We start from the raw sequence: 27,314 nt of genomic DNA on the forward strand, positions 1-27,314 counted from the left end.
GATTATTAACAAATTAACGAGACACAAAACAAACGACTAACAAATATATGAAAATACAATAATGAGAGAAACGCGCGATCAGTACGAGGCTTTGTGGCGGACTGCCGGCGCAGCAGCCCGGCGTCACCTGCGATAACGCGGCCGCGCGTTGGCTCCTGATTGGCGCGCGCACGCATCACGCAATCAGGAGCCAATCAGGCGCATAACGCATTTCGTGTGACATGCTAGTACGATTTTGGTCCCCATAATTTTCATACCCCGGGCCTATATATGTAAATCGATTCTAAAGGAGTAAACTCCAAAAAAAAATAGCTACCGATTTAGTCAATAGCTGTAATGTAACTTAAGGTAATTTTGCAATTTATGAAATAAAATGAATGTGATAAGTAATTACTTGTTTATTTCTAATAGAGAAAAATATTTTTTTAAATTCCAATTCAATCACTATCAAATGAAAAGACAACCGACAGATCAGAGTCGGAATCAGTATGTATCTTTTTTCAGTAGGTTTTTTTCTATCTGAACTTGTTGGAAGCGGAGTAGTCATGGTTAAATAGCATAATAGCGTTAGCGTAAATTTTCTATATCGATAAGCGCGCGTCACAACGTGTCACGGACGACACTCGACGTCAGACAAATGCAGGGAGGCGGGCGAAGGGGGGGCGAGCTGTCCCCCGCGCGTCGCCTCTGGCTCCGATGGACATGAACTCGCGCGCATACACTATGTATCGAGGGTTGAAAGACATTTCGCCTATTATGCGATATATTTTATCTTTGTAAATAAAGGCGCGTTTTATTTGTTATTAGCGTCAACAGTACGATGTTTTAATTCAACTTCAATTAAGTTTATTCCATTCAAATATTTGAAGAATTTTTTTGTTATATTTTTTCCAAATTTTAAACTATAAATGACTCTCCTGTAAAGTTGCGAAAATGGCGCTTAAATCAAATAACGTTTCACTCTTCGATATGTATACATTTAAACGTACATATATGGTGGTAGGACCTCTTGTGAGTCCGCACTGGTAGGGTACTTGCCTATTTCTGCCGTGAAGCAGTAATGCGTTTCGGTTTGAAGGGTGGGGCAGCCGTTGTAACTATACTGAGACCTTAGAACTCATATCTCAAGGTGGGTGACGCATTTACGTTGTAGATGTCTATGGGCTCCAAATATCTATATCTTGTAGGCAGCGGCTTGGCTCTGCCCCTGGCATTGCTGAAGTCCATGGGCGACGGTGACCACTCACCATCAGGTGGGCCGTATACTCGTCTGCCTACAAGGACAATAAAAATAAATAAATAAAAAGTATAAATTTAAATATTTTTACTTAATAATTGTATATTGGCGTATTGGTTGTTTCAGAGCCATGAACCAAGCCATAGGACGTTGCGTGAGGCACCTCAACGACTGGGGCGCCGTTCTGATGATCGACGAGAGAATCGCAGAACAAAGGAATCTTGAATATCTATCTAAATGGGTGCGAGACTTCGTAAGTAAAACAAAACTTTATATGTTACGAATAAATTATATTAACGTGGCACAGAAATTTCTCACAATACAAACATTGAAACAGTTTTATACGGGGTGCATTAGATCCTTTGCCGAATGCAAATAAAAGTTTCGAAGAAAAAAAAACGGCTTTTTGTAGTGAAACTTCTTTAAGCGCGTTGAGAGTAAAATTTAATTCGCGACAGATTCGTTACGGTTAGAGAGAAAAGATACAATTTAGGAAGAGCGAGAGTGAGAAAATAGACAGAACGTCACGCGACCCACTCGACCGTGGAGAGAAGGAGACAGCGAGCTAGGTCGTTTCTCTTATACACAGCTTTTCCTATTAAAAGATAAATTTGATTTAAGGATGAAAAATGAAGAAAACCACAACACTACATAACGCAAAAGAAGTTTCACTTCATTCACGTCCACCAAGTTGCACGCACACCATTTTTATTTATTTATTACAATGGAACACAAATAAAAATTAGCTAACGTATAATATCTGTGGTTTTGAAGGAATCGTTAGGGATGCCCTCTAGATATCTACACGAAATATTCTCTTACATTGGAGACTTCATACAAGAAAAGTATTTGTGCTTAGTTGTCTTTATTACGTGCCGTTAGCTTATTCTCATTTCGGCTTAGATGATGATCTTTTTACACCCCGTATAAATTAAAATCTAAGAGCTTCAGGTATTTCTAGAATAAATAATGATTACGTTAATTAAGTTAATATAACATCACTACAATAGAACTTTAAGCATGTTCACTTTTATAATAATTAGCTATGATTATTTAAAAAAAAAATACTATGTAGTAAATAATCAAAATCATTGTATGAAAAATTCCATATTTAATTTAAATGGATTATACAAAAATTCAGACACTAACATAATGAAGATAGTGAAATTATTTGTTTGCCATTTCATAAGACGTGATATAAATTTAATTAACACTACATACTGCTGTGAATTTTATGAGGTGGCTTCAGATTGAAACGTTTTTGCTTATTTATTTGCATATTTAAACTTTTTTTGTCAAGTCTAAATTTTCATGCATAGCTTCATCATGAATTTAATTAATATAATAAATTAATTCAAATACTTCAGCTAAAATCAAACATCATGATAACAAACTGCGAATTCTACTACTTACAATATTTCAAATAAAATTAACTAAATTATGGAGAAAAAAAAACACATTGTCAAACTTAAAAATAAAACAACTTTGTATTATTTAAGTTAACAGTTCAAACTTTGAAGCAAACCCGTACTTTTGTCAATTGTATTTGCGACTTAATAACATGATTGTATACAAACCGATAAGAATAATATACAAAAATTTATATAAAAAACACGCAATTTATAGACACGTGAAATGAAATTGTTCTTCGATTATATTATCCATTAAGAATATAAAAATAAAAGTTTGACATGATTCCATTAAGTACTTACATAATAGCCATATTATTATAATCAGTTATAATAATAGCTAGTAACTGTTCTCTCTTTCATAGAATAATTGTAGTTTAGAATACAAAATCAATCTTTAATCATGAAACAAAGTAAATTTTCAACATTTATATTTATTAAGATTACTTAAGATCATACGAAGAAAAATCATGATAATTTTTAAATAACACAACATTACGCTTTCCGAGTTGATACACGCTCGAGGTAAACACAGATTAAAGGACTTTTTTTTTCTAAATTAGAGCCAACAGAAGCAGGGGAACTTCTTAGTTTTTATAAGCGTAAATAGTCAGATAAAATACATACCCCGATTATTCGTAGTTTATCTGACCACGGACATCACAGATGTTCGAACCGAAAAATTTGTTTCTCGCAAATCTGATGTTGGTTCTTTGGCTGCATTTTTTTAAATGTATTTTTTTTGTAAATGTTGCTTTTGGAACGAAGTTCATTATTTTTCTATAATACTACTACTACGATAAAAGGGTTTAGAATATATTTCATAATTTTATTTATTATACATAATTTTCTAAACAAACGTTCCTAATTGTAGTCAACCCACATATTAAGTTCAATTCGCCGCGAAAAGATTAATTTATTCCAAATAAAGACCGGCCCTCTCGTTTGTGGAGTTTTTAGCCAAATCTCATTTATCATTGCCACGTCATTGACAAGTTGATATTAAAAAAATGACTTCGAAAATGTTTAGCTACACATACAACTACATTTCCATATCAAACAATAATGTCATGCCATTCTTAACGAACACTAGTTTGTTACAGATTATATTAATAATTCATCTAATTGTTTTTCACGTGATAACGGTAATATAAATCAATGAATACCGGCTGCACGCAAGAAAAAGTGTCACGTTCCGCCTGAACCTGAGCGTGCAAGTGAGAGCACAGAACAAACGATAGAGATACAAGATCGGCCCAAGCGTTGGCTTGTGACACATTTATCTCTTCTCGCGTGACGTCAGAGCTAGTAGTTACAATAGTTCCAATACTAACGTTATGACGTAAAGCTATCGTCCGTAAAGCGACATTACAGACAATCAATTTTACTTTTTTTTTATTTCAGCTCGGAAACAACCATTTTACTTTCGATGAATTAATGCATAGACAAAACAGCCTCACAAGATTTATGGAGAACATGAGCAAAGAATAATATATATTTTTTTGCTTATTTTATTCATTTTTATTATTTTAATCAAATTATGACCAATTATTCTAATAAAATGTAATGACAATGTATGTTTTTTGTTTTAACTATAATACTAGATCAAATTTGAAGATCAATACTAATTAGGCGAGTACCTTTTGTAAATTGATTCAATACCTACAATAAATAATGTTTTGAGGTGGCTAGTTGTTGATCTCTAAGGATGAATTTCCGCTTTTCTCTCTAAGCTGTAACAAAAATTTTAAATAAATAAAAATGTTTAGCCGAAAATTGTTGTTCTTTTTTTTTTATACAATAGGCAGCGGCTTGACTGTGCTCCCGGCATTGAGGACGTCTATGAGTGACGGTGACCACTTACAATCAGGTGGGCCATATGCTCGGCTGCCTACAAAGACAATTGAAAATCCTACATCTTCCTTCACAATTCTTTAAATACCTAGTTATCATAAAAACATAAGTTTTGCACATCCAACTGAAGTCTAGTCTCCAATCGTCGCGTACTGTCTTTTTTTTTTGCATAAATGGGTGGACGAGCTCGCAGTCCACCTGGTGTTAAGTGGTTACTGGAGCCCATAAACATCTACAGTGTAAATGCGCCACCCACCTTGAGATGTGAGTTCCAAGATCTCAGTATAATTACAACGACTGCCTCACCCTTCAAACCAAAACGCATTACTGCTTCACGGCAGAAATAGGCAGTGCGGTGGTACCTACCCGTGCGGACTCACAAAAGTTCCTACCATCAAATTTTTTTTATTAAATTTTTATATACATATATTAAGCGTATTATAAATAAATACTTACGATTTTGTACAGTCTACAGAACGAATGTGACGTTTGAGATGCGACACTATGGGAAACGAACGCATGCAGATGCCACAAGAGAACGGTCTCTCGCCGGTGTGGTACCTGGACAATAAACATGAAGGATAAAATTAGGTATCGTGAGCATTTCTTTTGTTACGCCGGTAAGAGTAACGCCATCTATCGCCGAATAGTCGAACGAATATTGAAGGGTCTAGCTAGAACGCTCGAGAAGTACAACGCCATCTATTGTCAGATAGCGGAAACATTACTAGAGATGTGTGGAATATTCTCTATAATTCTAGGGATGTGGTATCGGCTATAAAAGCGTTGCCGAGATGGCACGCAGTCAGTCGGTAATCGGAACTACTCGAAGCGAAACAGCGAACGGATCACCTGAAGCGAAGCGGAACAAGCAAACTGAGAGTTTTAAAGTGTTTGTGACGTGTTTAAGTGTTGAATACAGTTTTTAGTTGTACTTTGGTGGAACATTTTATTTATCCCGAACCCTCAGCGCGTAACATTTTTATATGTTTCGTAGAGGGAGCACCACCTTATATAGGAGACAAGTTGAAAAAGTGTCCGTCTGTAAACAGCAAGCTATTGTTGGAAGACTCATCGAGATAGCGCTAGTGTAGAAAGCGGAAATAATATGAATATATTAAAGCAGTTTTAAACAGAGTGAAGTGTGGTAGTTTATGGTGCTGTTTTTAAAATCTTTCCACTTGCTACTGTGGCGCCACCTTCATTGTCTCCCTGTCAGCGGACACATTTTTATATACCGAGATGGTGCTCCTTTTTTTTCTACCCTCCATAATTTATCTGTGCTGTGCGGTTTGCGCTGTCTGATTTGTGATGATGTCTGTGGAGTCAGTTTGTGCTTTCTAATAATTGTGATATCTGTGGACTTCAGCGGGTGAAATCTGTATTGCACTGGAATAACTGCTGTTTTCGTCGTGAAATTAGAATGATTGTTTGGGTAGAAAAAAAAATGAGAAAATGAAATTTCAAAAAAAAATATAATATAAACAATATACTAAATTTACCTTTTATGAACAACCAAATCGCTCTTTTTATAGAATTTCTTGCCGCACCCCTTAACGTCGCAGGCGTGGGGCATCACACCCTGGTGTTTAGATTTTATGTGGTCTTTTAACTGTAACATTAATATCGAATATTTTATTTACTATTTTTTTTATGGCTTAGATGGGTGGACGAGCTCACAGCCCACCTGGTGTTAAATGGTTACTGGAGCCCATAGACATCTACAATGTAAATGCGCCACCCAACTCGAGACATAAGTTCTAAGGTCTCAGTATAGTTATAACGGCTACCCCACCCTTCGAACCGAAACGCATTAAACTAACCAAAGTTTCTGAACGAAATTTCCTAGAAATATTGCACACTGAAAAGTTACAAATGTTAGCTGTTCTTCTTGGTACAAAGAAACATTTCTATAGTTTAAAATGTGAAATGAAACTTTACAGTTGAATTTACTTTATTAAGATAAATTTATTCCCTATGTTTAAGAAAATTTTATTTATTATGGAACTTTTAACATAGACAAGTATCAAAGTAAATTCTAAATATCTTTAAAAAATGATAACTTTTTAAGGATTTCGATTGAAATTTTTTGTTCGAAATTAAACAGTCAACATGTCCAAAACAATAAAAAAAACGTTCAGTAGCGCCGGAGTTGTGGAACAAACAAACAGACAGACAGACAGAAAATAATTCTAATAATCTATTACTATTGTTTAATTACCCTCTTCCTATTTTTATTAAACAAACACACCTACGATTCTACGGTTTTATATTATTTTGAAACATGAAGGAATAATTACAAAACAGTCCAAAGTCTTTTAAATATTTTTTTGGGTTCTGTACACCTGAATTCTTCAAGAAGGGCATTAGCAAAGTTCCCACTGCACTGGTAAACGATAGGAACTTCGAGCGGAAATCGATCCGGGATCATCTGCACAGTGTGCTTAGTGCGAGTTTTTTAACGTTCTCGATAGCGTAAAAGTTAACTCAAATTTGTTTACAGTTGGAACAGCGCCCCTAGCGGCAAACGTAGGCAAACGACTGTAGGTTCCAACTCCACACAACTTCGAGTTAAGTTTTACGCTATCGAGAACGTTAAAAAACTCGCACTAAGCTCACTGGTCTACACTAGTATGGATCGTTGATGTTAGAACAGTTGGTTGGTTGTCCTGGTGAACCTAAGTTTTGAAGTCGTCGTGGCCTAAGGGATAAGACGTCCCGGTCTGTCCCTATAGCCCTATGTATGCTTAAATCTTTAAAACTACGCAACGAATTTTGATGCGGTTTTTTTAATAGATAGAGTGATTGAAGAGGAAGGTTTATATGTATAATAACATCCATTAAATAGTGGAGAAATCAATAATAAATTGCAGTTTCTGAAGCGAAGCGAGGGCGGGTCGCTAGTTAAGCAATAAAAAAAAACAAGTCATAATCGGTGTTAGAACAGTTGGAAGCTAACCATCCAGGCGGCGGTGTAGGTCCGGTCGCAGTAGTGGCAGCGGTGCGCGGTGTGCGTGCGCGGCTCGTGTGCGGCGCGCATGTGCTTGTTTAGCGTGGAGCGGTACCCGAACCTTTGGCCACACACCGCGCACACGTGCCGACACAGCTCCGGCTCGTGGATGGCTGCGGATACATAGATACTGATTTTTACTTATCTTCCTTACCTTACCTTACTACCTTGAGAAGCTATGCCAGCGTAACCTAACGAGTAGGTGAGCTGTCGGAGCTCTAACCTGACAACGTCGCTTACATTAGCCGTAACAAGAGCAGTGCTTTGCAAAATCTACCACCGGATCGGAAACGCGACCCACTGAGAAGAACCGGCGAGAAACTCAGTGGGCTGTCTATGGGTTAATTCGGTGACGGTACTTGAGGTGCCTAAAAGCACCGTTAATGGATCGGGAGGATCCGTAATGACGTGAAAAAACAATATTATAGTTCTGGCAAAAGCAGGCAAGAACATTCTTTCAAAAACAACACAGCTACGAGCCTAGGACTCGTTTGACGAATGACGTCATAGCTTTCGGGAAGTAATAAAAAGTTTCTCGTACAAATGTCATTTTAATTTTGCAAACTATTCCTTGAATTTATTAAAGTTTTTTTTTGTTTCTTCTATGATTTTATTGATAAATATGCACAACTCTAATATCTTTTGTCGCCTCGGAACGAAACCGTACTGACCACTATCAATTTCGATCGAAATCAAATGTGAAAATTATGAATAACAAATAATTTAAAAGTCAATATAAAGTTCGTAACATACATTACGCAACAGAACAATTTATTTTTCGAGACTTCTAGAATGATCTTCGCTAAGCAGAAGATTCCGAATACAGTTCCAATTATAAAAATAAAATGACACTATTGCTATAAAAAAAATTGGCATTTACAAGTCTTTTCATTACACGATTTTTGCGGCTCTCAATCCAGCAACGTCTTAAACGAGATGCCACTATTATGTATTTGAAAAAAAATCTAAAACATACTCACCCATGTGCGATGTATAATTGTCCTTTTTGTTAAACACTTTATTACAAATTCTGCAGGCGAATATAAACAGTTTCCTCCCTTTAATACCTTTTATTTTCAATTCACCGTGTTTCGTTTCTGAATTGGGCATTTTATTCTGTGTCAATGAGAGCGACTGACCGGTGACGGTCGTCGGCTTCTGTTTGATTTCCACCACTATCGGTTCGCTGACCATGGACTCCATAGCGGGTATGTTGCTGACCGCTTCCGCAGTTTCGTCAGCTTTCGAGTTAACAGTTTCGCTGTTCATTCCCACACCAATGTTGTTCAGCATTTCAGTCAATTCGGCGTTGATTTCGCTGCTCAAGCTTATGACGAAGGTGTCGTCGTCTTCAGTGGATATGTACTGAACGTTGTTCTCTCCTATGAGTTGATTTAGATTGGCCGCTAGAGTCTTACTGGCTTCGAGATCTACATCACTCTCGAATATAATCGAACATTCGTTCTCATTGGCCCCGAACATTTCTTCAGGTTTATCCGGTAACTCTTCGGCAGCTTTTAATAACTCTTCAGGCAAATTATCGATACTTTTACCGTCGACGAAATCGAATAATATCTCGCCATTAGGCATAGTGTCGACATTGTAGTCCATGTCGTTCGTGTTCAAATTAAACATGTGGCCGGCTTTAAAATTATCAAAGTCGATGTTATTGTACAGCAGTTCGTCGTCTATTTCTTCTAGTTGGGTCATGTCGTCTGTATTGTTCACGTCCGTCGGCGGATTGAAGATATTGATGATTTCATCGGGCGTTGTGAGTGTGACGTAGTCATCTTCTGCTGAGAGTATATCGTCCATGATATTATCCTCTGGTCTACTGGCCGGCTTCGGGTGTACCATATTGGAAACGTCTTTCTCGTTTTCTTTATTAAATTTCCCGGGCTCTTTTTTTAACTTTAAGCCATCTATGTTCTTTTTTGACTTCTTTCCATCTGGGTGTTCGCTGTAATACATTACAGAAAAAAATCTTTTTATTTTGCTTTTATTGAAAAACAAAGTCTGTGTTAAAAAGGCATATAGATATGTGATATACGTATTAAACTATAATTGTTATATAGTTACCGAACACAATGCTCTAACAAAGCACTTCTGTATTGGAATGACATTCCACAGATCCTGCAGTAGTTCTTTCTGACAGTTTTATCACCGAGTTCATTCAACCCCTTGCATTTTTTACAATTTTGATAATGACGTTTCATTGATGCCAACTAGAAGCAAAAACTTTTTTATTACTGGCACACTAAGCGAAACATAAACATTTTTTTTTAAATTCACCTGTCTGAACCTACTACCGCAGCCAGGGCAGCAAAATGGTTGTGTATTTGTGTGCAGAAGAGTATGTCTGTTGAAATTGGACTTATCATTAAACTTGGCCTTGCAAACGGGACACTCATGTTTCTTTTCCCCTGAAAAGATCTTTAATGTCAATAAATAAATTATGGATAAGTCATTATTGAGTTATCTACTAACTTTTTATGTACATATCGTCTTTTCGCATTAAAAGTGTACAATTTCCAAAAATATTCGAAATTGAGTTAATATGCGGAATCATTTCGTATCATCAATATTTTTCTCATAGATACTGTCAAAAGAGCGTAGCTTAGTTTTAGTTTTTTTTTTTTAGTTTTCCTATGTTTTGACTACTATTAACAAAATTAATACATACTTTTATCTTACTTTAAAAGACATAATGTAACTGGTAAAAAATAAAAAATAATTGTTGCAAAGATGATTAATATTAAAAATATCACATGATAAACCTCTAAAACACTCTCCTGTAAAATGAGTAAATTTGAGATTATACAGTTTTAATGTGAGAAGACGATATATCTGATTTGCTTCTTCTTTAATGTCAGATGTCAGCACAAATAGTTCAAATGGGTATAGGTCATATTATATAATAATATGTTATCTTAAACCCTGCACGTCTAAAAAAAGAGTGTAAAACCTTACCTGTATGCACACTAATATGCTTCTTAAGATCTGATTTTTTGTCAAATGTCTTTGTACATTGATCACACTTGTGCGGTCTGAAATCAAATTTTATTTCCATATAATCCAGACATTTAGATATCATCATTTCAACAACATTGTACATTCTTCATTATTCGGTCAAATGTGCCCACAGCATATTACATTCATTATAATTCCACCGGAACACAATATGTGGTGTAATCGTTATTTCGAAATTTATTTTATTACATTTGGTAAAATTGTGAAAAAGTATAAATATATATTTTTAAATATCTAATTATTTTATCACAACATTGAAATAATTTCATTTATTTAATAGATTTCCACCTGGATCTTATTTTTAGTGAATTCCACGTTATAGCGTGTTCTGCGCCCTGTAGTATTAGAAGTGATATTAAATGTAACCTATATTCCTCCCCTTGGTCCAAATCATGTTCATTACTAAATTACTGAATATCATCAAAATTCAGTCATGGTATATGTGTGAAAACTTAACAGATAATCAGTCACTTTCATTTCAATGTTATTATTAGCTATGTAACTTCTAATATCTAACTATATATATCAAAGTAAATTTCAAATATATGATTATATATTCAAATAAATGACAATAAATTTTGTAACAATCGAAGAAAATAACATTTTTGTTCTTATCAAAATTAATTTGACACCATGTGAAAACGGAAAATATTCGTTCAGTAGTTCCAAAGTTGTGGAACACACAGACACATGGGCAGAAAATAATTCTAAGATTAGCTTTTTACTCTTCTTTGGTTACCTCCTTCCTATTTTTTCAGGATACACATGGTATATAACATATACTTTTGTTATTAGTATTCTTTATGTTTATATACTAATATATATTATAAAAACTAACTTATAATCCAGATGCTTTGCAAAAAGATGTTGTTGTAGTCTCCACAGTGCTTCGAATGCCAGTGGACATTGAGGACATCTCCATACCCTCTCCAGTGGCTTATGAATGAGACTGTGTCTCATCAACTGTTGCTTTGTCGTAAATTTCGCATTAGGACATTGCTCTGAAAATTTTCAATAGATATCCCTAATGTTACGAGAAATATTTAATTTTAAAATACTGGAACTTGCTGAAATTATCTATACTATATGTGAGGATACCAACCTCACAAGGCTCGTGATTTTTATAAAACCTCTATATGTTAAGATTTTACTCACATTTTAAACTAAATGCCAGATAAGATTAGGGAGAGAAGACATTCAACATTCGATTTGCTTAAGATTGCATTTACTAAAAAGATATACATTTTTTGTATTTTGAAAATTAGAATAATTGATTCCTATTTAAGGATGGAACACGGCATAATGAACAACTTCATTATTATTAAAATAAACGAAAATTGTGGTATCTATAATGAAAAATGTAAACAAAATAAAGGTAAGTAGTTTTACACATAATTAAACTAGTTTTATGGTTTAATCTCTTATTTATTATTAATTTATTGAGACGTTTTCTTGTTTTCTTGATGGCCTTGTTGGTTGAATATCCAATAACTCTCAATGTCCATTGAATGTATTATGTACACCCTTTAATAAAGCCTGTCAATGGGTTGTATTATTTTTTTTATTCCCAATATGGGCATATGGCCAATCTGATAGTGAGCGGTTACCATCACTCATGAATGTCAGCAATTTTATAGGCACAGCTTAGTCGCTACCTATAATTCTACAACTATCAATAGCTTTCAAGAGTATTACAGTTTATTAAACTCAATAAATACTATTACTACATACCACACAACCAAGTATTGCTTTTGGAATGTACTCGCAAATGTCCATAATACTTTTTGGCATTGTCGAATTTTCGTTTACATATTTCACAGCATAACGTTGCAGGACCATTCAGATCTGGCTCTTCCAATGGTTCATCCAAAGATAGGAACTGGGCCAAAACATCTTCTTCGCTTAGCAACGAACCTTGAGATACTAGAGTCGTGTGTAAATTAGCCAGTAGGCCTTCTTCTTTTGATTTACCATAATCTAACTCCGAAGGCTGCGAATCTACAAACTATCAAATTATCGTTGTGAAACAAGTACTTTCCGTATTTGAACTACATTGCATAAAATACGCACTGGTAAACTGAAAAATGGTAAATTGTTTTCCATTTTTTATAGAATGAATCCTCCATTTAAAAATGTTAACATCTATGTAAATTAAAATAGCATAATCGAAAATACATATTTACTCCCAATTTCCATTAATGAAATTGTTATTGATTGACAATCATAACTAATATTGACATTCAGCTGACGTTCATAGATTTATTGTTCCAAATAGTTAACCTGGCCAAGCAAAGGGCGCATAACCCATACACTAAGCCGTCTTTTATTATGAGAATACACATTAAAGACAATTTTTTTTAATTTGAAAGAGAAATGAAATAAAATCTCTGATTACAATAGAAAACATGCTTAAAACTTGATGGTATTTTTAAAAGAACCCCAAAAGCTAGCCCAACGATGTTCTAGTTCCTTTTTTTTTTTGCTTAAGAAATATTCCATGTTATTTAAATAATATATAATAGTAATAGTAAAATAGTATTAAAATAGTAATAATAAGATAATAATAAAAATAAAATAATATAGATCTTAAAATAGAGTGTATTGAAACCGTTTCTGAAAAAGACTAAATTGTATGTTAGAATTAATAAATAAACAAAATAAATATTCTCTTGGTGTGACTATTTACCACTGCTCACAAACATCAGTTATGGCACGACCACAGGCAAGCTGCTGTGTCGAGGAACAGCAGCAATATAAATGGTGGTAGAGCCATTTTAGCATATAATTGAGACTTTGAATACGACTTTATTGTTTAAATAATGGTATATAAATCATATTATACTGATTTCAAATTACAAGTAAACGGCTTAAATTTATTTATTATGTTTTTATATTTTCTATAATCATGTATTGTTAATAGTACACTGCAACATACTTCCTGTACCTTTTCTGTATCTTTCTTCTCTGAATCTATATTCTGTATCTTTTTCAAAATTTCTGTAAATAAAACTGTTACCTAATCAGTCTAAAACTGTCATCTGATTTTGGTTAATTTTAAACGTGTTTTAATAAAATATGTTTAGGTAATCAAGTAATTAATTTGTTACGTAGTCATTTATCTGATATGCAGTGGATTATTAGTTGGGAGATTTAGTTTGCTTGAATTTTAAATAGAGGAGCAATTAAAAATTCCTCTTATAATATTTATTTTTGTAAAACTCTTAGATGTTGCTTTGACCGTGTCTAGATGAGAAGTCATTATCATCACTCAAGATAATTATCTGTTTTAAACATTTAAATACCTAAGCATTCCATTATTCGAAATCTGTAACCTTATGTGTCAAGTGCTCCCTGCCCTTCGATCAACAATAGTAACTAGATAAAGGGATACGTACAAAATTAAAGCAAAAACTGTCCGCGTGAATATATACTTATATAGCTACATTCGTTTACTAACAAACGGAGAAAAAAGTTTTGAAACACTTTTACTTTCAAACTAATAACAACTATGGCACCTAGTAATAAAGTCACAAATCTCCAAAACATTATCTAATACTTACGATCATTCGTCACATAAAACGAGCAAAGCAATAAATTACTCCTGTCACTTACCAATAAAAAGACATATTTTAAACAACTTTTAATGTTAAATCAATCTTAAGGGCAACAAATAAAGTAACTTTTCCCTTAATTGCTCTGAGAACTAACATCGTTTTGCTTTATTTATTTTTGCTTCTTGAAATGCCGATTTCTATTTACTACAGGAGGTAAGGGAGTCGCGCCTAACACTAAAATAATTTATTAATGAATTAAAGTAAAAGTTTAGTTGTTTACTTTTTATGTTTTGGAAATGTATGTTTGTTAGTATCTATACATTACTTATTATTTTATTAGCGTTACGTTTTTGTGTAATATATATTTTTAAGTTTTCGCGACCAGTGCACATAATAAAACAACGTTTAAACGGTTTCAAGCGTGGTATTTTTATTACAATGTTTCGGCCACATTTCAGTAGCCGTGAGCACGGAAGGCAAAGATGTCCAGTGTCAATAAGCGGAGTTCTTAGCTGGCTTATAAAAGTCATCTCTTGTTTCTCTGGCGACAATCGAGATCCATTCTGCACACGTGATTGCTAGGAAAGCTAAAATAAAAATGGAAAGCTAAGTATCTAATGAGAGTCCAACAAACAGACACAAAAGCAGCATTAACCAATTTTAACCAACTAATTTTGAAGTGCTGCTAACAAATTTTAAAAAATTATTACAACACAAATCTACTCCATGCATTTACTGTTCTGTTAAGCAAAAGTTTGTCCATGTGTTGGCCGAGCCTTGGCCAACATTTGTAGCGGTGGTTAAAAATCGGTAATTTTGTTCAAAATTTAATATTATTTATAAGTTTAAAGCTTACAATATAGTTTATACTTCATGTACTTACCGAAAGTAAGATACTCCGGCCGTGAAATTGCTTTTTCGGGCCTTATTTTTGCAACTTTTGAATACACACTGCGGTATTGTGAGACGGGTTGACATTGGCTGTGTTCGAAGTGAACTAAACAAAATAAGAGCTCACATTTCAAGTGCGCTGTTATTTGACGAGACGGATTTTATGCACCGACCCGAAATCTAGTTACTATTGTTGATCGAAGTCCCTGCCATTACTTTCATATTCAAACTCCAACACAGCGTCCCTACGTTTGCCGCTAGGGGACTGTACCATAGATAATACACTTTGCTTCCGACTTCCGACTTTAGGGCTAAATTATTGAGAAGGGTTTAAAAGCCGATCCACTTCGATAAAGCGGCACGACACCAGAACCCTCTCATCGTGGCCGCCGGTAACTACATTCCCGATCCTGCGGACAGAATGGAAAGCAGTCGACGTCGCCCAAAACACGTCATCTCGGATCCTCCCGATCCACTAACGGTGCTTTTAGGTACTTCAAGCACCGGTCACCGTTCTCGTCGAACCCGTCGCTTGCGACGAAGGGCTCGACGAGTAAATTAACTATCAGACACAGCCCACTGAGTTTCTCGCCGGATCTTCTCAGTGGGTCGCGTTTCCGATCCGGTGGTAGATTCTGCGAAGCACGGCTCTTGCTAGGGTTCGTGTTAGCAACGTCATCAGGTTTGAGCCCCGTGAGCTCACCTACAAAAGTTAGGGTTACGCTGAAATAGCCTCTCAAGGCTCTCAGCTTAGGTAGGAAAAAAAAAAAGCCGTTTTTGTGATCGTAAAATACGTACCATGACATGGGGTTATTGGGACAAACCTGCGGAGGATTCTCAAAGTACCTGTAGCACGGAATCTACCTGATTTTCTTTAAGGTAATATTTATCAATGTATAGAAGAAAAACCAAGCTAACTATGGAAGTACTAAACATGAGTTAAGTTGGTCCCAAAAATTCATCAAATTAAATTGAAAATAGTGGTTGAAAAGTGCGTTTTAAAACAGCTTAAACAACTTTTCCAAAAAGTAATATTATCGTTGTTTTTTCAATAAGATCACAGTTTATATAAGTTTTTAATATACCTGGAAATACCAAAACAAACGGTAAGTTGCAATATTCTTATTTTAAATACAATATTTCGACAAAATAAAAAATGTATATTTTTTCCTTTCTTTTTGGGGAAAATTGGGACGTATGTGGGGTAATTTGGAACGATACTGGAAAAATTAGGGACGAGAAAACACAAGCTTGGAACGCCAAAAGACAAAATAGGGATGGCTTGTTAGGGTTGTCACTAATATCTTATAATAGATTTTTAGCCTATACTATCACTCAATTGCGTGATGTAAAGAAGGTTAATGTGTTTATCAGTTAGTTTATGTAAGTATTATAGATAAAAGAAAAGTATATATATAATTACTTTTTTTTCGTGACATTTACCTTGTAACATCTGCCCGGTCGTATGTCCTTTACAGCAATAAAAAGAAATTAAATTAAAAATAACTCAAATGAATCAAAACTTTTGTTATTTCAGAATCTATTCACGCGTCGTTGTTGATTAAATAAAATTGTATTATTGCATTTCCAGTCCTTTTGTTTTCTATTTTTTATTCTATTTTATGAGTTTGTTTCAAAGTTGTGATTTTTAAGGAAATTAAATAATAATAATTTAAAAAAAAATATAACATGCACATACTTTTTTTGATCATTGTATTGTTGATTATCATTCACGTCACATCGCTTCGGAATAGAAACCAGCTTAATTTACACTATGTTGTGTATTGTGCTTAAATTAAGGATTGTATTCATCATTTCGGTCCATATAAATAATTGTATGGCATCTACCTACCTACCTATTATATATCGCAGTACTGCGAGCTGACAACCCTTACAAATATCCCAATTTAACCCTTACCCGTGTCAATTTACCCCGGACGCGGGGTAAACTGGGACGGCCATTATTTTACCAATTATTTCTTTAAAATGAATAATTAAAATAATGTAACGGTTTTTATCACCTAGGTACGTTCAAGACTCAACTTATTTCTTTGGTTGAGCAGTGACTATTTAATTGGAACTATTTTAAAATTCAATCTGAAGGTCGATTTTGTCCCTATTTACCCCATTTTACGGTAACGTCTTTCATAGAGATAGTGAAAATATAATATACCGGTAAAATGGGGCGATTAGGGACAAATTCCAACTTTATGACCAATTTTAAGGTAGTTGTTGATGTATATAATGCTATATCAGGATCAAAATGATTGAGTCTTGTAGGCATCTTTGTTGTCCGATTTAAAACTATGCAACTAGCATTCCAGTTTAAGCAAAAAAAGCAAAAATAGATGTTATCCCTATTTACCCGGAAATTGCGGTTAATTGGGACGACATGAGAAATTTGCTAGGGTTGGCACTACTTGGTTTTTATTTATTTAGTTGCACCAACAAAGTTATCATCAACTTGATTACATTTATTTACTTATGATTAATTTACTTGGGAAATGATCCGCGACAGATTTGTCCTAAGTTGTGAGACAATTAAAAAAAACATCTATTTCATCACTTAAAATTAGTTCAGCGCAATCGGACAACTCCGAATGAACATTGACGGAGACCACGGGGCTGATATTTTTATCTGGGTTAAGAAATTAGGTGTGTCGGTTATTCCATGGATTAATCAGATGAATAACCCCACTCTGAACAAATATTAAATATTTTATTATGTATTACTTAGACATTTTTGTCCACATTGAGATTTCATTGTTCTTGTTACATGTCTGTGCAAAATCGACTTACTTATATTAAATTGCTTAGCTATTTCAACTAAAATCTTATTCCCAAATTCATAGGCTTCTATGGCTGTTTTTAATATTAAGGGATCATATCTCTTATAAGGCTTTGCACTCTTTGATACGTACACGCGAGGCATATCTAAAAATAGAAAACAATACGTAACTGATAATATAAATATTTACCAAACAATAAAATAACACATTGATAGTTTTGAATAAAAGTTCTAGACAAAAACATCATGAATAAACCAGATTTTTACCAACAAATTTAAAAAATATTGTTATAACTACATAGACAACCCTACAAACCTGTACCTATTTATACTTAGGTCGTTTCCATTTCACGGAGTCTCATCCCAATTGACCCCTTTTTCGTTGTTATTTGTACCTAAGACGTCCCCAATATCCCCAAAAACAACAGATTATTTTATCAAATACATTAAAACCAAGAACAACTGAGACTTACCTTTAATATATATGATGGTTCAAACACTAAATAACGTTTATAAATCACGGTCGTCTTCTATTATTATCAAATAAATAAAGGAGAGCAAAGTTTCTAGCACTAAAATAATTACCACCACAGAAAGTTAATTTGAAACGCGATTTTTTATAAGTTAGCAGCTATTATCATGCATATTCAGAGTTGTTTTGTGAACTTTCAACATTCTACTATTAAACTAGAAAAAATGGAAGATTTTGCTACGAATATAAAACTAATATTGAGCGTCGAAAGATTTTCCCGGTTTTTTCCCGATTCGCCTCTCAATCCCTAATCGCCCCATTTTAAGGTACCGATAACACCTATTGTTGGGTACAATGGGTACAGACTACATGTACGTCTAATTGAAAAAATATTTAAGAGTAAATTACCCCAGTAAAATATTGTCAATTGTTATAACAAAACAATTGAATTAAAGAAGAAGCTTAAAATAATTATAATCCTTAACAATAACATTGCTATTCAAGTAATGAAATTGAATATGTTTCATTGTTTACCTCTTGTTTGTTTACAATGTAAACAATGAATTGTATGAATATTTACTTAAAATTCATTAAAATAGTGTATTAAGACCAAACTTATTTTTTTATTTTCAGTACCTATGTGTATATTATTCGTATACAATGGAAGCTATGATGCAGACAGTGACTACAGTCTGATAGTGGCAACAAATAGAGATGAATTTTATGATCGACCTTCTGCAGAACTTGCGCCTTGGAAAGACAATCCAAATATCATTGGAGGTTTGGGAAATACCTACTATACCATTTATTTTAATAATATACTTATTATTTTATAAAGAGTCTATAGTTTGGTGTTAATTGGTAAGCATTTGTCCAGCAGAGGAAAACTAGGTTGATGATGAGAAGTCTATATATGTTTACTAGCGACCCGCCCTCGCTTCGCTTCGGAAACATTAAAACACATATGAAAACAAAAAAAAAAAAAAGTAGCCTATGTTCATCAGGGACAATGTCGGCTTCTAATGGAAAAAGAATTTTTCAAATCGGTCCAGTAGTTTCGGAGCCTATTCGAAACAAACAAACAAACAAATCTTTCCTCTTTATAATATTAGTATAGATGTTACTGTTAGTAGGTATTTATATGTTTTATTTTTATAACCTTTAAGACTATATAATTTATAATATTTTAGTATTATATAATGACATCTGATTAAGTACCAGTAAAACAATAATGTGCACCAGTATTGGTTGATATTTAAATTTCAGTACCAATAGATTCACCATTGACCTATTTTTTGAAATTGGAATAGGTACTTTGTTTTTATTTTGATATGAAAAAAAACCATTAAGTATTTAAATTACAAAATTGCTTATTACTAATATTATAAGTAACTCTTAGGATTCTACAATAATGTTTACATGTTACAGGATTAGATTTAGAAGGGGGCTGTGAAGGAGGGACGTGGCTTGCTGTGTCTCCCCTCAGAAAGAAAATGGGAGTACTTTTGAATTTACCAAATACACCAAAGAAAAATGCAAAAAGTAATTTTTGATTAATACTCCTAATTAAGTAATATGAAAATAAGACTATCAATAAAACTGACTAAATAAATCAATAAGTATAAGATTAGAGAAAATTATAAAAATTAAATAGTTTGTAAATTTTTTTACTACGTAATTTTTACAAGCCTTTTATGACCAACCCTCTCTCTTATGATACTAAAACAAACCCAGAGAAGGCTATGTTTAGCTTTGGTGAGTCAACCATTTTGGAGACAGAGGAGCATGAGTGAGAAAGAGAATTCTATTGCACAAACTAGCCAATGTATTGTTTATTGGTTTGACTTTCTTTCACATACCCAGAGCTTCAACATTTGAAATGATACTAGTATGATTTAAATTAACTAGCTCAAAAAGGGTAATCAAATTTTAATTTGGGGTGCACTGGCCATTTACATTAAAACATTGTACAAAATTATAAATGTTCACAATTACTGGAGTTATTACATAATATAGGTATTGGTAGATACCATTATCATGCCTATTTATGCCATCAAACATTCAGGTATTCTAATTTGAAGGGTGGGAGGTTCCCTAGAGTGACCACATTCACATTGTGGTGTCTATGATTTCTAGTAATAACTTAGCATCATGTGACCCATCTATCCATCTGGAACAAGAGAGAATAATTTAAATGTATTCTCTTTGTTATTACTATTTTTTATAATTCATTTTGTTGAACAGGCCGAGGTAAAATTGTAGCAGAATTTGTGAAAAGTAAAAATGAGGCTGCATCATATGTTCAAGAAATGAAATCTTATTTTGAAGAATGTAATAATTTCATTTTTGTAGCAATGGACTTTGGGTAGGTTTCAGTCCAGTAATTATTCTATATTCCCAATATTTGGGATGCTTTTCTGTGATTACACGACGTTACGTGGCGATTTTACGTCATCACACAACCATACATAGAATAAAAATAATAATAAAAAATTCCGGAAAGAAGTTAGCGTAGAATATATATTTTTATTAAACGATATGCCAATTAATTGCTCTTTAAATGCTCTATTAGAATCCGTAATTGCTCCACGCTTATTACTATTAGTTAACTTTTAATTAATAAAAAAATATATCTAAAATTTGATTTTGCTATAAAACCTAAAATATCCACTTTATTGTAATTTTTTTGCTTAAAGAATTGCTTCCAATTTGCTCTATTAATTAAAAAAAACATCCTAATTTGGCAATATTTATAATAATTAATACAAAAAAATTATTTGCATGTAAATTGTTGCACTATGACGTCATCAGTGGTCGTTGAATCCACTGAAAGCTAATATAGCCTTAAAATTAAATTATAAACATTATGGCAAACATGAAATTGTCGTAATGAGGATTCATGTAAACATAGCTTTCTAATAGAACATTTAAAGAGCAATTAAATGGCATATCGCTTAATTAAAAAAAAAAAAATTCTACGCTAACTTCCTTCCGATAAAAAAAATCGAAAATTTTAAACTAGTTCTAAAACAATCAGACTCCCTTTCATTTCCCCATTCGTTTTCAGAAACACCACGCCAGTCATAAATAGCTTCACGAATGTCACAAACTCAATAACAACACATACAGATCCTTGTTTGGGTTTCGGAAATAGTTTACCCGATATGCCATTGAAAAAAGTTGAAGCCGGCCTTACTAAAATGCATGATATTTGTAAGGGACTCAATAAAATTTCTATGAAAAGCAAACTCTTAGAAGAATTGACTGCACTCTTGAAGTGTAATGAAAGGTACAATATAAGTTTCTAGTTTGTTAACTTCTAGTTGCAGAGTAAAGTATCAATATCAATATAAGGCTTGTGAAAGTGGAACTCTAGATATACATTAAATTTTCCAGTCTCCGTTGATTTTTTTTTTCTGTTAAATGTTTGGACGATTTTCACAGCCTAAGTACTTAATACTGAATGGAACGAATAGAAATCACAAAATAAATGTCGCCACTCGCCTTGACACGTGAATTCGAAATCTCATATTGTATAGGTAAACACCACACAGCAAAACCTCATATGATGCCTCTCGACCAGTAATTTTTAATTACAAAGATCTAATTTTACGGGCTCGGTTAGTGTATGTGATAATATTTTAATCGTGAAGTCGATCGAAACCACATGTATGTAGGCGTTTTCCACAATTTGAAGTACCTACTTTGAAAATTGTAAATTTTAAGTAAAATTTTGTTTTGTTTTTAAGGCATCTACCTGACGCCCAACTACAAGAACGTAGGCCTAATTTATATGAAGAATTAAGTTCTATATTTGTTTGTGTACCTGAAGAAAGATATGGAACGAGGTAAGATGCCAAATTCACTTATTTTTGAAGATAACAACATACTTGTTGTAGTGTTACTGTATTTTTAATATGTGTGCTTAAAAGTTGCTCATTCCCGATCCTGCGGACGGAATGGGAAGCAGTCGACGTCGCCCAAAACACGTCATTTCGGATCTTCCCGATCCACTAATAGTGCTTTTAGGTACCTCAAGCACCGGTCATCGTTCTCGTCGAACCCGTCGCTTGTGACGAAGGGCTCGACGAGTAAATTAACCCACAGACACAGCCCACTGAGTTTCTCGCTGGATCTTCTCAGTGGGTCGCGTTTCCGATCTGGTGGTAGATTCTGCGAAGCACGGCTCTTGCTAAGGGTTCGTGTTAGCAACGTCGTCAGGTTTGAGCCCCGTGAGCTCACCTACTAGTTAAGGTTACGCTGAAATAGCCTCTAAAGGCTATCAGCTTAGGCAGGGGAAAAAAGGTTGCGTTTCAATATTTAAGGCTATGTCTGTAGAAGTACATATTACTAATGAGTATATCATCAATATCAACAAAATTTTGTTGATGTTTTGTAAATAATTCAATCAGGTCAAAGAAATTTTTACGTGCATAAATAAAATAATACAGATAAGTTGAAATACATTAATTGCAACAAAATAAATTCAATACAGCCCTACTAATACTAAATACTTAGTTTCAACAGCGTTGGTTATCAAAAAAATTAAAAGATTCGAAAAAAAAGCTTCACGCAACATATAGACTTAATAAAATAATTTAAATTTGAAAATAATACTAAAAACGCTCATAAAAACAGAAATCTGTACAGGATAGGCGGAAATGTTTCACGTTCTTTCCACTGTGATTAGGCTTTATAGGATAGTTGTCGAATTTTCTTAGTGGGTCGCGATTCCAATCCGGTGGTCGATTCTCCCAGGCTGACCTACACATTCGGTACGTACGTTCTTGCCATGTACAACTGGCTTGGGAAAGAGCTCCCCTCTACGGTTTTTCCCGAACGCTATGACATGTCCTTCAAACGAGGCTTGTGGAGAGTACTTATCGGTAGGCAGCGACTTGGCTTTGCCTGTGGCATTGCTGAAGTCCATGGGCGTCGGTAACCACTTATCATCAGGTGGGCTGTATGCTCGTCTACCTACAAGAACAATAAATAAAAGTCAGCATACCCCCTCGAGGTTACTGGAAGTGGGTAGGCAAAAAAAGAAGGAAAAGTAATTGTGAATTATTTTCAGGGCGCAAACTATATTGCTTCTCACGAAAACTGGTCATTTAGAAGTACACGAAATATCCATGAAATCACCAATTGATAAAATAGAACCCAAGTGGGAAAAACATAAATACCAATTTGACCTGTGATAATTGTTTTTATTTTGTTGTTCAAGTTTTAGTTATAAATATATAACAATGGTTCAAAAAAAATCTGTGTATTCATTTTATTACATTTTGTTTAAGTTATATTTTACAAACTCCAATTTTCAGGTTTCAATATATCTGGAACACAAAAGTCATTATCTTGCTCTAAAACACAAGCCAAAAATTTTGGTACATTCAACAATGTACCTGACAGAATATGTGGAAATTTTGTAACTTTATTATCCACATATGTAAACATCAGCCTCTTACTAATGAAGTCACCACTTAAGGATACATTTGCTATGGTAGCATATTTTTGTTGGGAGCTGGAATACATTTCCACAGACAACCTCAAAGATTCCCACATGTTAAGCTGATGAGCAGCTGTCATACTTATCCGAAAATGATAATCAAACCTACTGTAATATTGCTTCAAAATTTCTATCAAATTATCCAACATTTCATCTATATCTGTAGCAGCTTTTGTGACTGCAAAAAATTCTACAACTGCAGCTTGACTAACTGTTAAAAGACTATTAAAATCAGATGCAACTGGAACATATTGTCTACCCATATTGAAATACTTAAGAGGCAATACTTTTGGATACAAAACATTTTTAGCATGATATGCCATATAAGAACACAATGAACCACCACCTGTTAAATGAAGTCTACTGTCTGAATTAATTTGAGTATCTTCATTATGATGCAGTATAAATACTGTATCAGGATTAGTGTGGTTGATGCCACAGCCCTCAACAATGACACTTTTCACAAAATCAGGATTTGAGAATTGTATGAAATTATTTTTCTTTAAAATGTCACTGAATAAAAACTTAGCTCCTAGTTCAAATATTGCTGCATCTCCTTTTAGATAGTAGTTTTCATTGTTTTTAATAGTTATTAAATTGAGATCTTGACCAATTTTTATGTGATTCTTGTCATTTTTTGGAGGTTTTAAATGTGTGTACACTATTTGACTGTCACTTTCAGGGGTTTTATCATGCAAATTGTTTGGTAACTTCAGTGCTTCAACAACAGCTGCCTCTTCAGCTGACCATAGAGATGCTTTTATCTTCCTAATATCATCCTTAATCAATGTGATTTGCAATTTTAACTTATTAATTGCTTCTTTTTCAGACTCATTTTTTATTATCTTCCCTAATTCCTTAGCTAGTTGATCTTTTTGTTGTTCATATTGATTTCTTTTTTGTTTCAGTTCCTCATAAACGTGCCAAAGTTCTTCTAATTTTTCAAAATTATAATTGTATTTCCTTTTTTTCAAATCATTTTTTATATTATTTATGTTCTGAAATTTTTCTGGAAAGTCTAAATAAGGAGTGACATAAACATAATTTTCTGTTGCCTTGGCACCATTGATGAAAAGAGCTGAATATCTTTTGGGGGTTACCAATAGGTTTCGTGTTTTGAACAGTGTGTAGAAATGAGTTTTATATATCATTGTCATCAATTTTCTTCTTTTTGTTTGGACTTTCCTCTAAAATAGCATCACCATCTTCATCTGTTTGAGATTTCTCAATATTTTGTGAAACAATTTTTCGTTTTGTTGCTGTTTTGAAACTCCCGTGGCCAGCAGCTCTCTCTGACTCTTCTATAGTATAAGGTTCAAGCTCGAGTGCTTTTAATCTCCGTTTATGGACTTTTGTCTTGAAATGATCATTCAAAGCTTGTTCATCAATGAAATACCTTGCACAATGTAGACAGTAATGTTGTGCTGCACCTGGCAGATCTAAATCAACTTTTTGGTTCAGTAATTTTTCAGCATTTTCTGAAACATCAAAAATTAAAGTTTAATATAAATTAATCACTAAAACTATCAAATAGCATTCTTAAGAATAATGATTTTGTACAATGAATGTAATTATCTTTTTAGATTTAACAATACAGTTCAGACCAACGTGGAACGTAATGCAAAAGCAAATCATTCAATCAGTGTCAGAATAATAATAAAAAGTATTTAGACAATTTAAATTTGCATAGTTTTCTTTATTTATCTAAACAAATTTTTAGCTTGATGGGAATTTAGCATCTTAGTTATAATGCGAGTAGAAATGTATATCTCATTATGTTGGGACAAAATTCCAGGTAAAACAATGTATTATTGCTGACAATACAATATCTACAATAATTGCAAGGCAGAAACATCCAAACTTTTGTATACATCTCATTATATATCTGTACACATAGATAATTACCGTGCCTTATTATGCAGTATTGTTATTAAGAGTAGTCCTGAATTATTTTTTACGGAATCTTCAACTGCCAGTAGCGGTTTAGAATCTATGTTTCATTTTTTGTGGAAATATATCAGTGTCAGTCTTTCTGAGATGATTTATTTGGAAAAGGTCGAAGCTCCAGTGCTACTCTTTTTAATAAACTTTTATCTAACCTAAAAAAAAGAAGACACACGTGTTTTCCAAGTTTTAGCTATATAAATAAGACAAACCTTCCTTTAAATCTTGGTCTATTTCATCCAAATCTTTCTTTCTGTTACGCACTCTCCACCGCTTTTTTAAATGTGTGTCGCCACAATGATATTTCTTGCGCTTATATGTCATGTCGGTCTGATTACGGTTCACACACTATGTTCACACAACACACAGTGACACACACCATAGATTATACACTTAAACACACACAGCTGACGAACGACTTTGCGAAACAGTAGTAGTAGTTTTATTTTTCTAATTGGAAAGGCAAAGGTATCATACCATGCAGCCTAATCTTTTATATATATCTTTTTTATATGAAAAATGATTTTATGAAATGAAATGAAGTTGATTAATATGAAACATGGCATGAAATAAAATGAACTGAAATGAAATGATATGGGATGAAATATAATCTGGTAAATAAAATGGTGATCATTTACTTGTCTTATATTGTCAAAATGTTATTAAATGTCTAAATCTTCAACAATAATAAAATACTTTAATCTAACAATAAGTACGAACGCATAAAAATGTCCCAGATAAAATGGTAAAAATCACTTAACTGGTATCCCCAGCTAAAAACCTGTCATGGCGGCTACTCTCTTACGAACATTATTTATTCATATCAAAACCCCTAATATCTACGTGACACTCTGGTCTACAAGGTGGGCCACTCCTAATATGTATCACTGAGCCGGTCACAAGTTATTAAACCATCTTGCCGGGAGCTTATAGTCTAGGCAACAGCTTGGCACTCAATGAGTCCTGACCGTCTCAGTCACTCTCCGTCTCCATTTCTACCCAACATAGCCAATACAAAGTACCTACCACTACTCTATTTCTACCGTAATACCGGACTTAAAATTGGAGAATTGCAGTTATAAAATATAATTGATATCTTCTGGTTATGTCCCATGGTGAAACGAAAAGCATTTATGGTGACTGCTGGTTATGTCTATGGACCCCAGCAATAACTTGACAAAAGGTGCATCAAAAGCATTTTTCCTATTCGTACACTCTTGACAGAGTGGTCGTGGTCATGCATCAGTCGGATACGACCTGCTCATGACTCTCGTGGGAAATTAGTGCAGTGGTTTCCCGTTGCCTTCTGCACCAGCATTTTAAAAGCATATATAATGCAATAAAAACAAACATAATGCATTTTGTTCTGAGATCCTCCGCTCTCCTACCCGGAATATGCTTCAATGTGGGCATGGGCAAAATCGTGGGCATTGGTGCATAATCATAAAGACAAAAAAGTGTAGAACAAAGATATTGTTAGAGCTCATTTTATGCTTATCAATTAAGTTTATAATCGTATAGCTGAAGCGGTTTTATTTTTGCTTAGATGGGTGGACGAGCTCACAGCCCACCTGGTGTTAAGTGGTTAACTGGAGCCCATAGACATCTACAACGTAAAT

General features: G+C 33.9%; 5 protein-coding genes across 14 annotated transcripts in view; 2 read left to right on the forward strand and 3 right to left on the reverse strand.

Annotated features, from left to right (window-relative positions):
* The window catches only part of LOC100126867 (FancJ-like protein), a 76,745-nt gene extending 72,323 nt beyond the window's left edge, over nucleotides 1–4,422 (forward strand). For 3 of the 5 annotated variants that reach the window (XM_062672830.1, XM_062672832.1, XM_062672831.1), the window contains one exon: nucleotides 1,364–1,827. In XM_062672830.1, coding sequence (XP_062528814.1) covers nucleotides 1,364–1,616 — 253 coding nt within the window. In that variant the 3' untranslated portion in view covers nucleotides 1,617–1,827. 5 annotated transcript variants of the gene reach the window in all.
* On the reverse strand, nucleotides 1,507–12,796 carry LOC101747182 (zinc finger protein 677). Its single transcript, XM_038016297.2, has 11 exons — nucleotides 12,611–12,796; nucleotides 12,272–12,545; nucleotides 11,379–11,541; nucleotides 10,481–10,557; nucleotides 9,803–9,933; nucleotides 9,590–9,735; nucleotides 8,491–9,470; nucleotides 7,460–7,623; nucleotides 6,003–6,112; nucleotides 4,957–5,061; nucleotides 1,507–4,379 (listed from the first exon to the last, which is right to left on the reverse strand). The coding sequence occupies exons 1-11, from the start codon at nucleotides 12,641–12,643 to the stop codon at nucleotides 4,349–4,351; spliced, it is 2,214 nt and encodes a 737-aa protein (XP_037872225.1). The 5' UTR covers nucleotides 12,644–12,796; the 3' UTR covers nucleotides 1,507–4,348.
* Nucleotides 12,797–17,120: 4,324 nt separating this feature from the next.
* Nucleotides 17,121–27,231, forward strand: LOC101742264 (transport and Golgi organization protein 2). 6 transcript variants are annotated; one of them, XM_062673059.1, is made up of 7 exons: nucleotides 17,121–17,160; nucleotides 18,854–19,025; nucleotides 19,674–19,787; nucleotides 20,490–20,610; nucleotides 21,313–21,534; nucleotides 21,995–22,093; nucleotides 27,067–27,231. In XM_062673059.1, exons 2-7 carry the CDS (start codon nucleotides 18,884–18,886, stop codon nucleotides 27,134–27,136), a joined length of 768 nt encoding a protein of 255 aa, XP_062529043.1. In that variant the 5' UTR covers nucleotides 17,121–17,160; nucleotides 18,854–18,883; the 3' UTR covers nucleotides 27,137–27,231. The 6 variants fall into 6 exon arrangements, with proteins under 6 accessions (XP_062529043.1, XP_062529041.1, XP_021205428.1 ...); XM_062673057.1 differs by lacking the exon at nucleotides 27,067–27,231 and adding an exon at nucleotides 23,320–25,432; XM_021349753.3 differs by lacking the exons at nucleotides 17,121–17,160; nucleotides 27,067–27,231 and adding exons at nucleotides 18,565–18,616; nucleotides 23,320–25,432 and having other exon boundaries at nucleotides 18,879–19,025.
* LOC119628344 (serine--tRNA synthetase-like protein Slimp) lies at nucleotides 23,432–24,908 on the reverse strand. The gene has a single exon (XM_012692799.4). It carries the CDS (start codon nucleotides 24,906–24,908, stop codon nucleotides 23,547–23,549), a length of 1,362 nt encoding a protein of 453 aa, XP_012548253.2. The 3' UTR covers nucleotides 23,432–23,546.
* Nucleotides 23,432–26,159, reverse strand: LOC101742402 (zinc finger protein 593 homolog). Its single transcript, XM_004928787.5, has 2 exons — nucleotides 25,908–26,159; nucleotides 23,432–25,229 (listed from the first exon to the last, which is right to left on the reverse strand). Exons 1-2 carry the CDS (start codon nucleotides 26,017–26,019, stop codon nucleotides 24,892–24,894), a joined length of 450 nt encoding a protein of 149 aa, XP_004928844.3. The 5' UTR covers nucleotides 26,020–26,159; the 3' UTR covers nucleotides 23,432–24,891.
* Nucleotides 27,232–27,314: the final 83 nt, after the last annotated feature.

The sequence above is a fragment of the Bombyx mori genome, chromosome 16 (assembly GCF_030269925.1).
Source record: "Bombyx mori chromosome 16, ASM3026992v2".
Taxonomy (NCBI): Eukaryota; Metazoa; Arthropoda; class Insecta; order Lepidoptera; family Bombycidae; genus Bombyx; species Bombyx mori.

Excerpts from the sequence above, each read along its gene's own strand:
- LOC119628344 (XM_012692799.4), bottom strand. The coding sequence starts at position 24,908 with ATGACAATGATATATAAAACTCATTTCTACACACTGTTCAAAACACGA.
- LOC101742402 (XM_004928787.5), bottom strand. The coding sequence starts at position 26,019 with ATGACATATAAGCGCAAGAAATATCATTGTGGCGACACACATTTAAAA. Across the intron at positions 25,230-25,907 it reads AGACCAAGATTTAAAGGAAG|AAAATGCTGAAAAATTACTG; the intron begins GTTTGTCTTATT and ends TTGATGTTTCAG.
- LOC101747182 (XM_038016297.2), bottom strand. The coding sequence starts at position 12,643 with ATGGAAAACAATTTACCATTTTTCAGTTTACCA. Across the intron at positions 9,471-9,589 it reads TTGTTAGAGCATTGTGTTCG|CGAACACCCAGATGGAAAGA; the intron begins GTAACTATATAA and ends AATGTATTACAG. Across the intron at positions 6,113-7,459 it reads CCTACACCGCCGCCTGGATG|TTAAAAGACCACATAAAATC; the intron begins GTTAGCTTCCAA and ends TTAATGTTACAG.
- LOC101742264 (XM_012692801.4), top strand. The coding sequence starts at position 18,752 with ATGAAATTGAATATGTTTCATTGTTTACCTCTTGTTTGTTTACAAT. Across the intron at positions 19,026-19,673 it reads CAATCCAAATATCATTGGAG|GATTAGATTTAGAAGGGGGC; the intron begins GTTTGGGAAATA and ends TACATGTTACAG. Across the intron at positions 21,535-21,994 it reads CTCTTGAAGTGTAATGAAAG|GCATCTACCTGACGCCCAAC; the intron begins GTACAATATAAG and ends TTTGTTTTTAAG.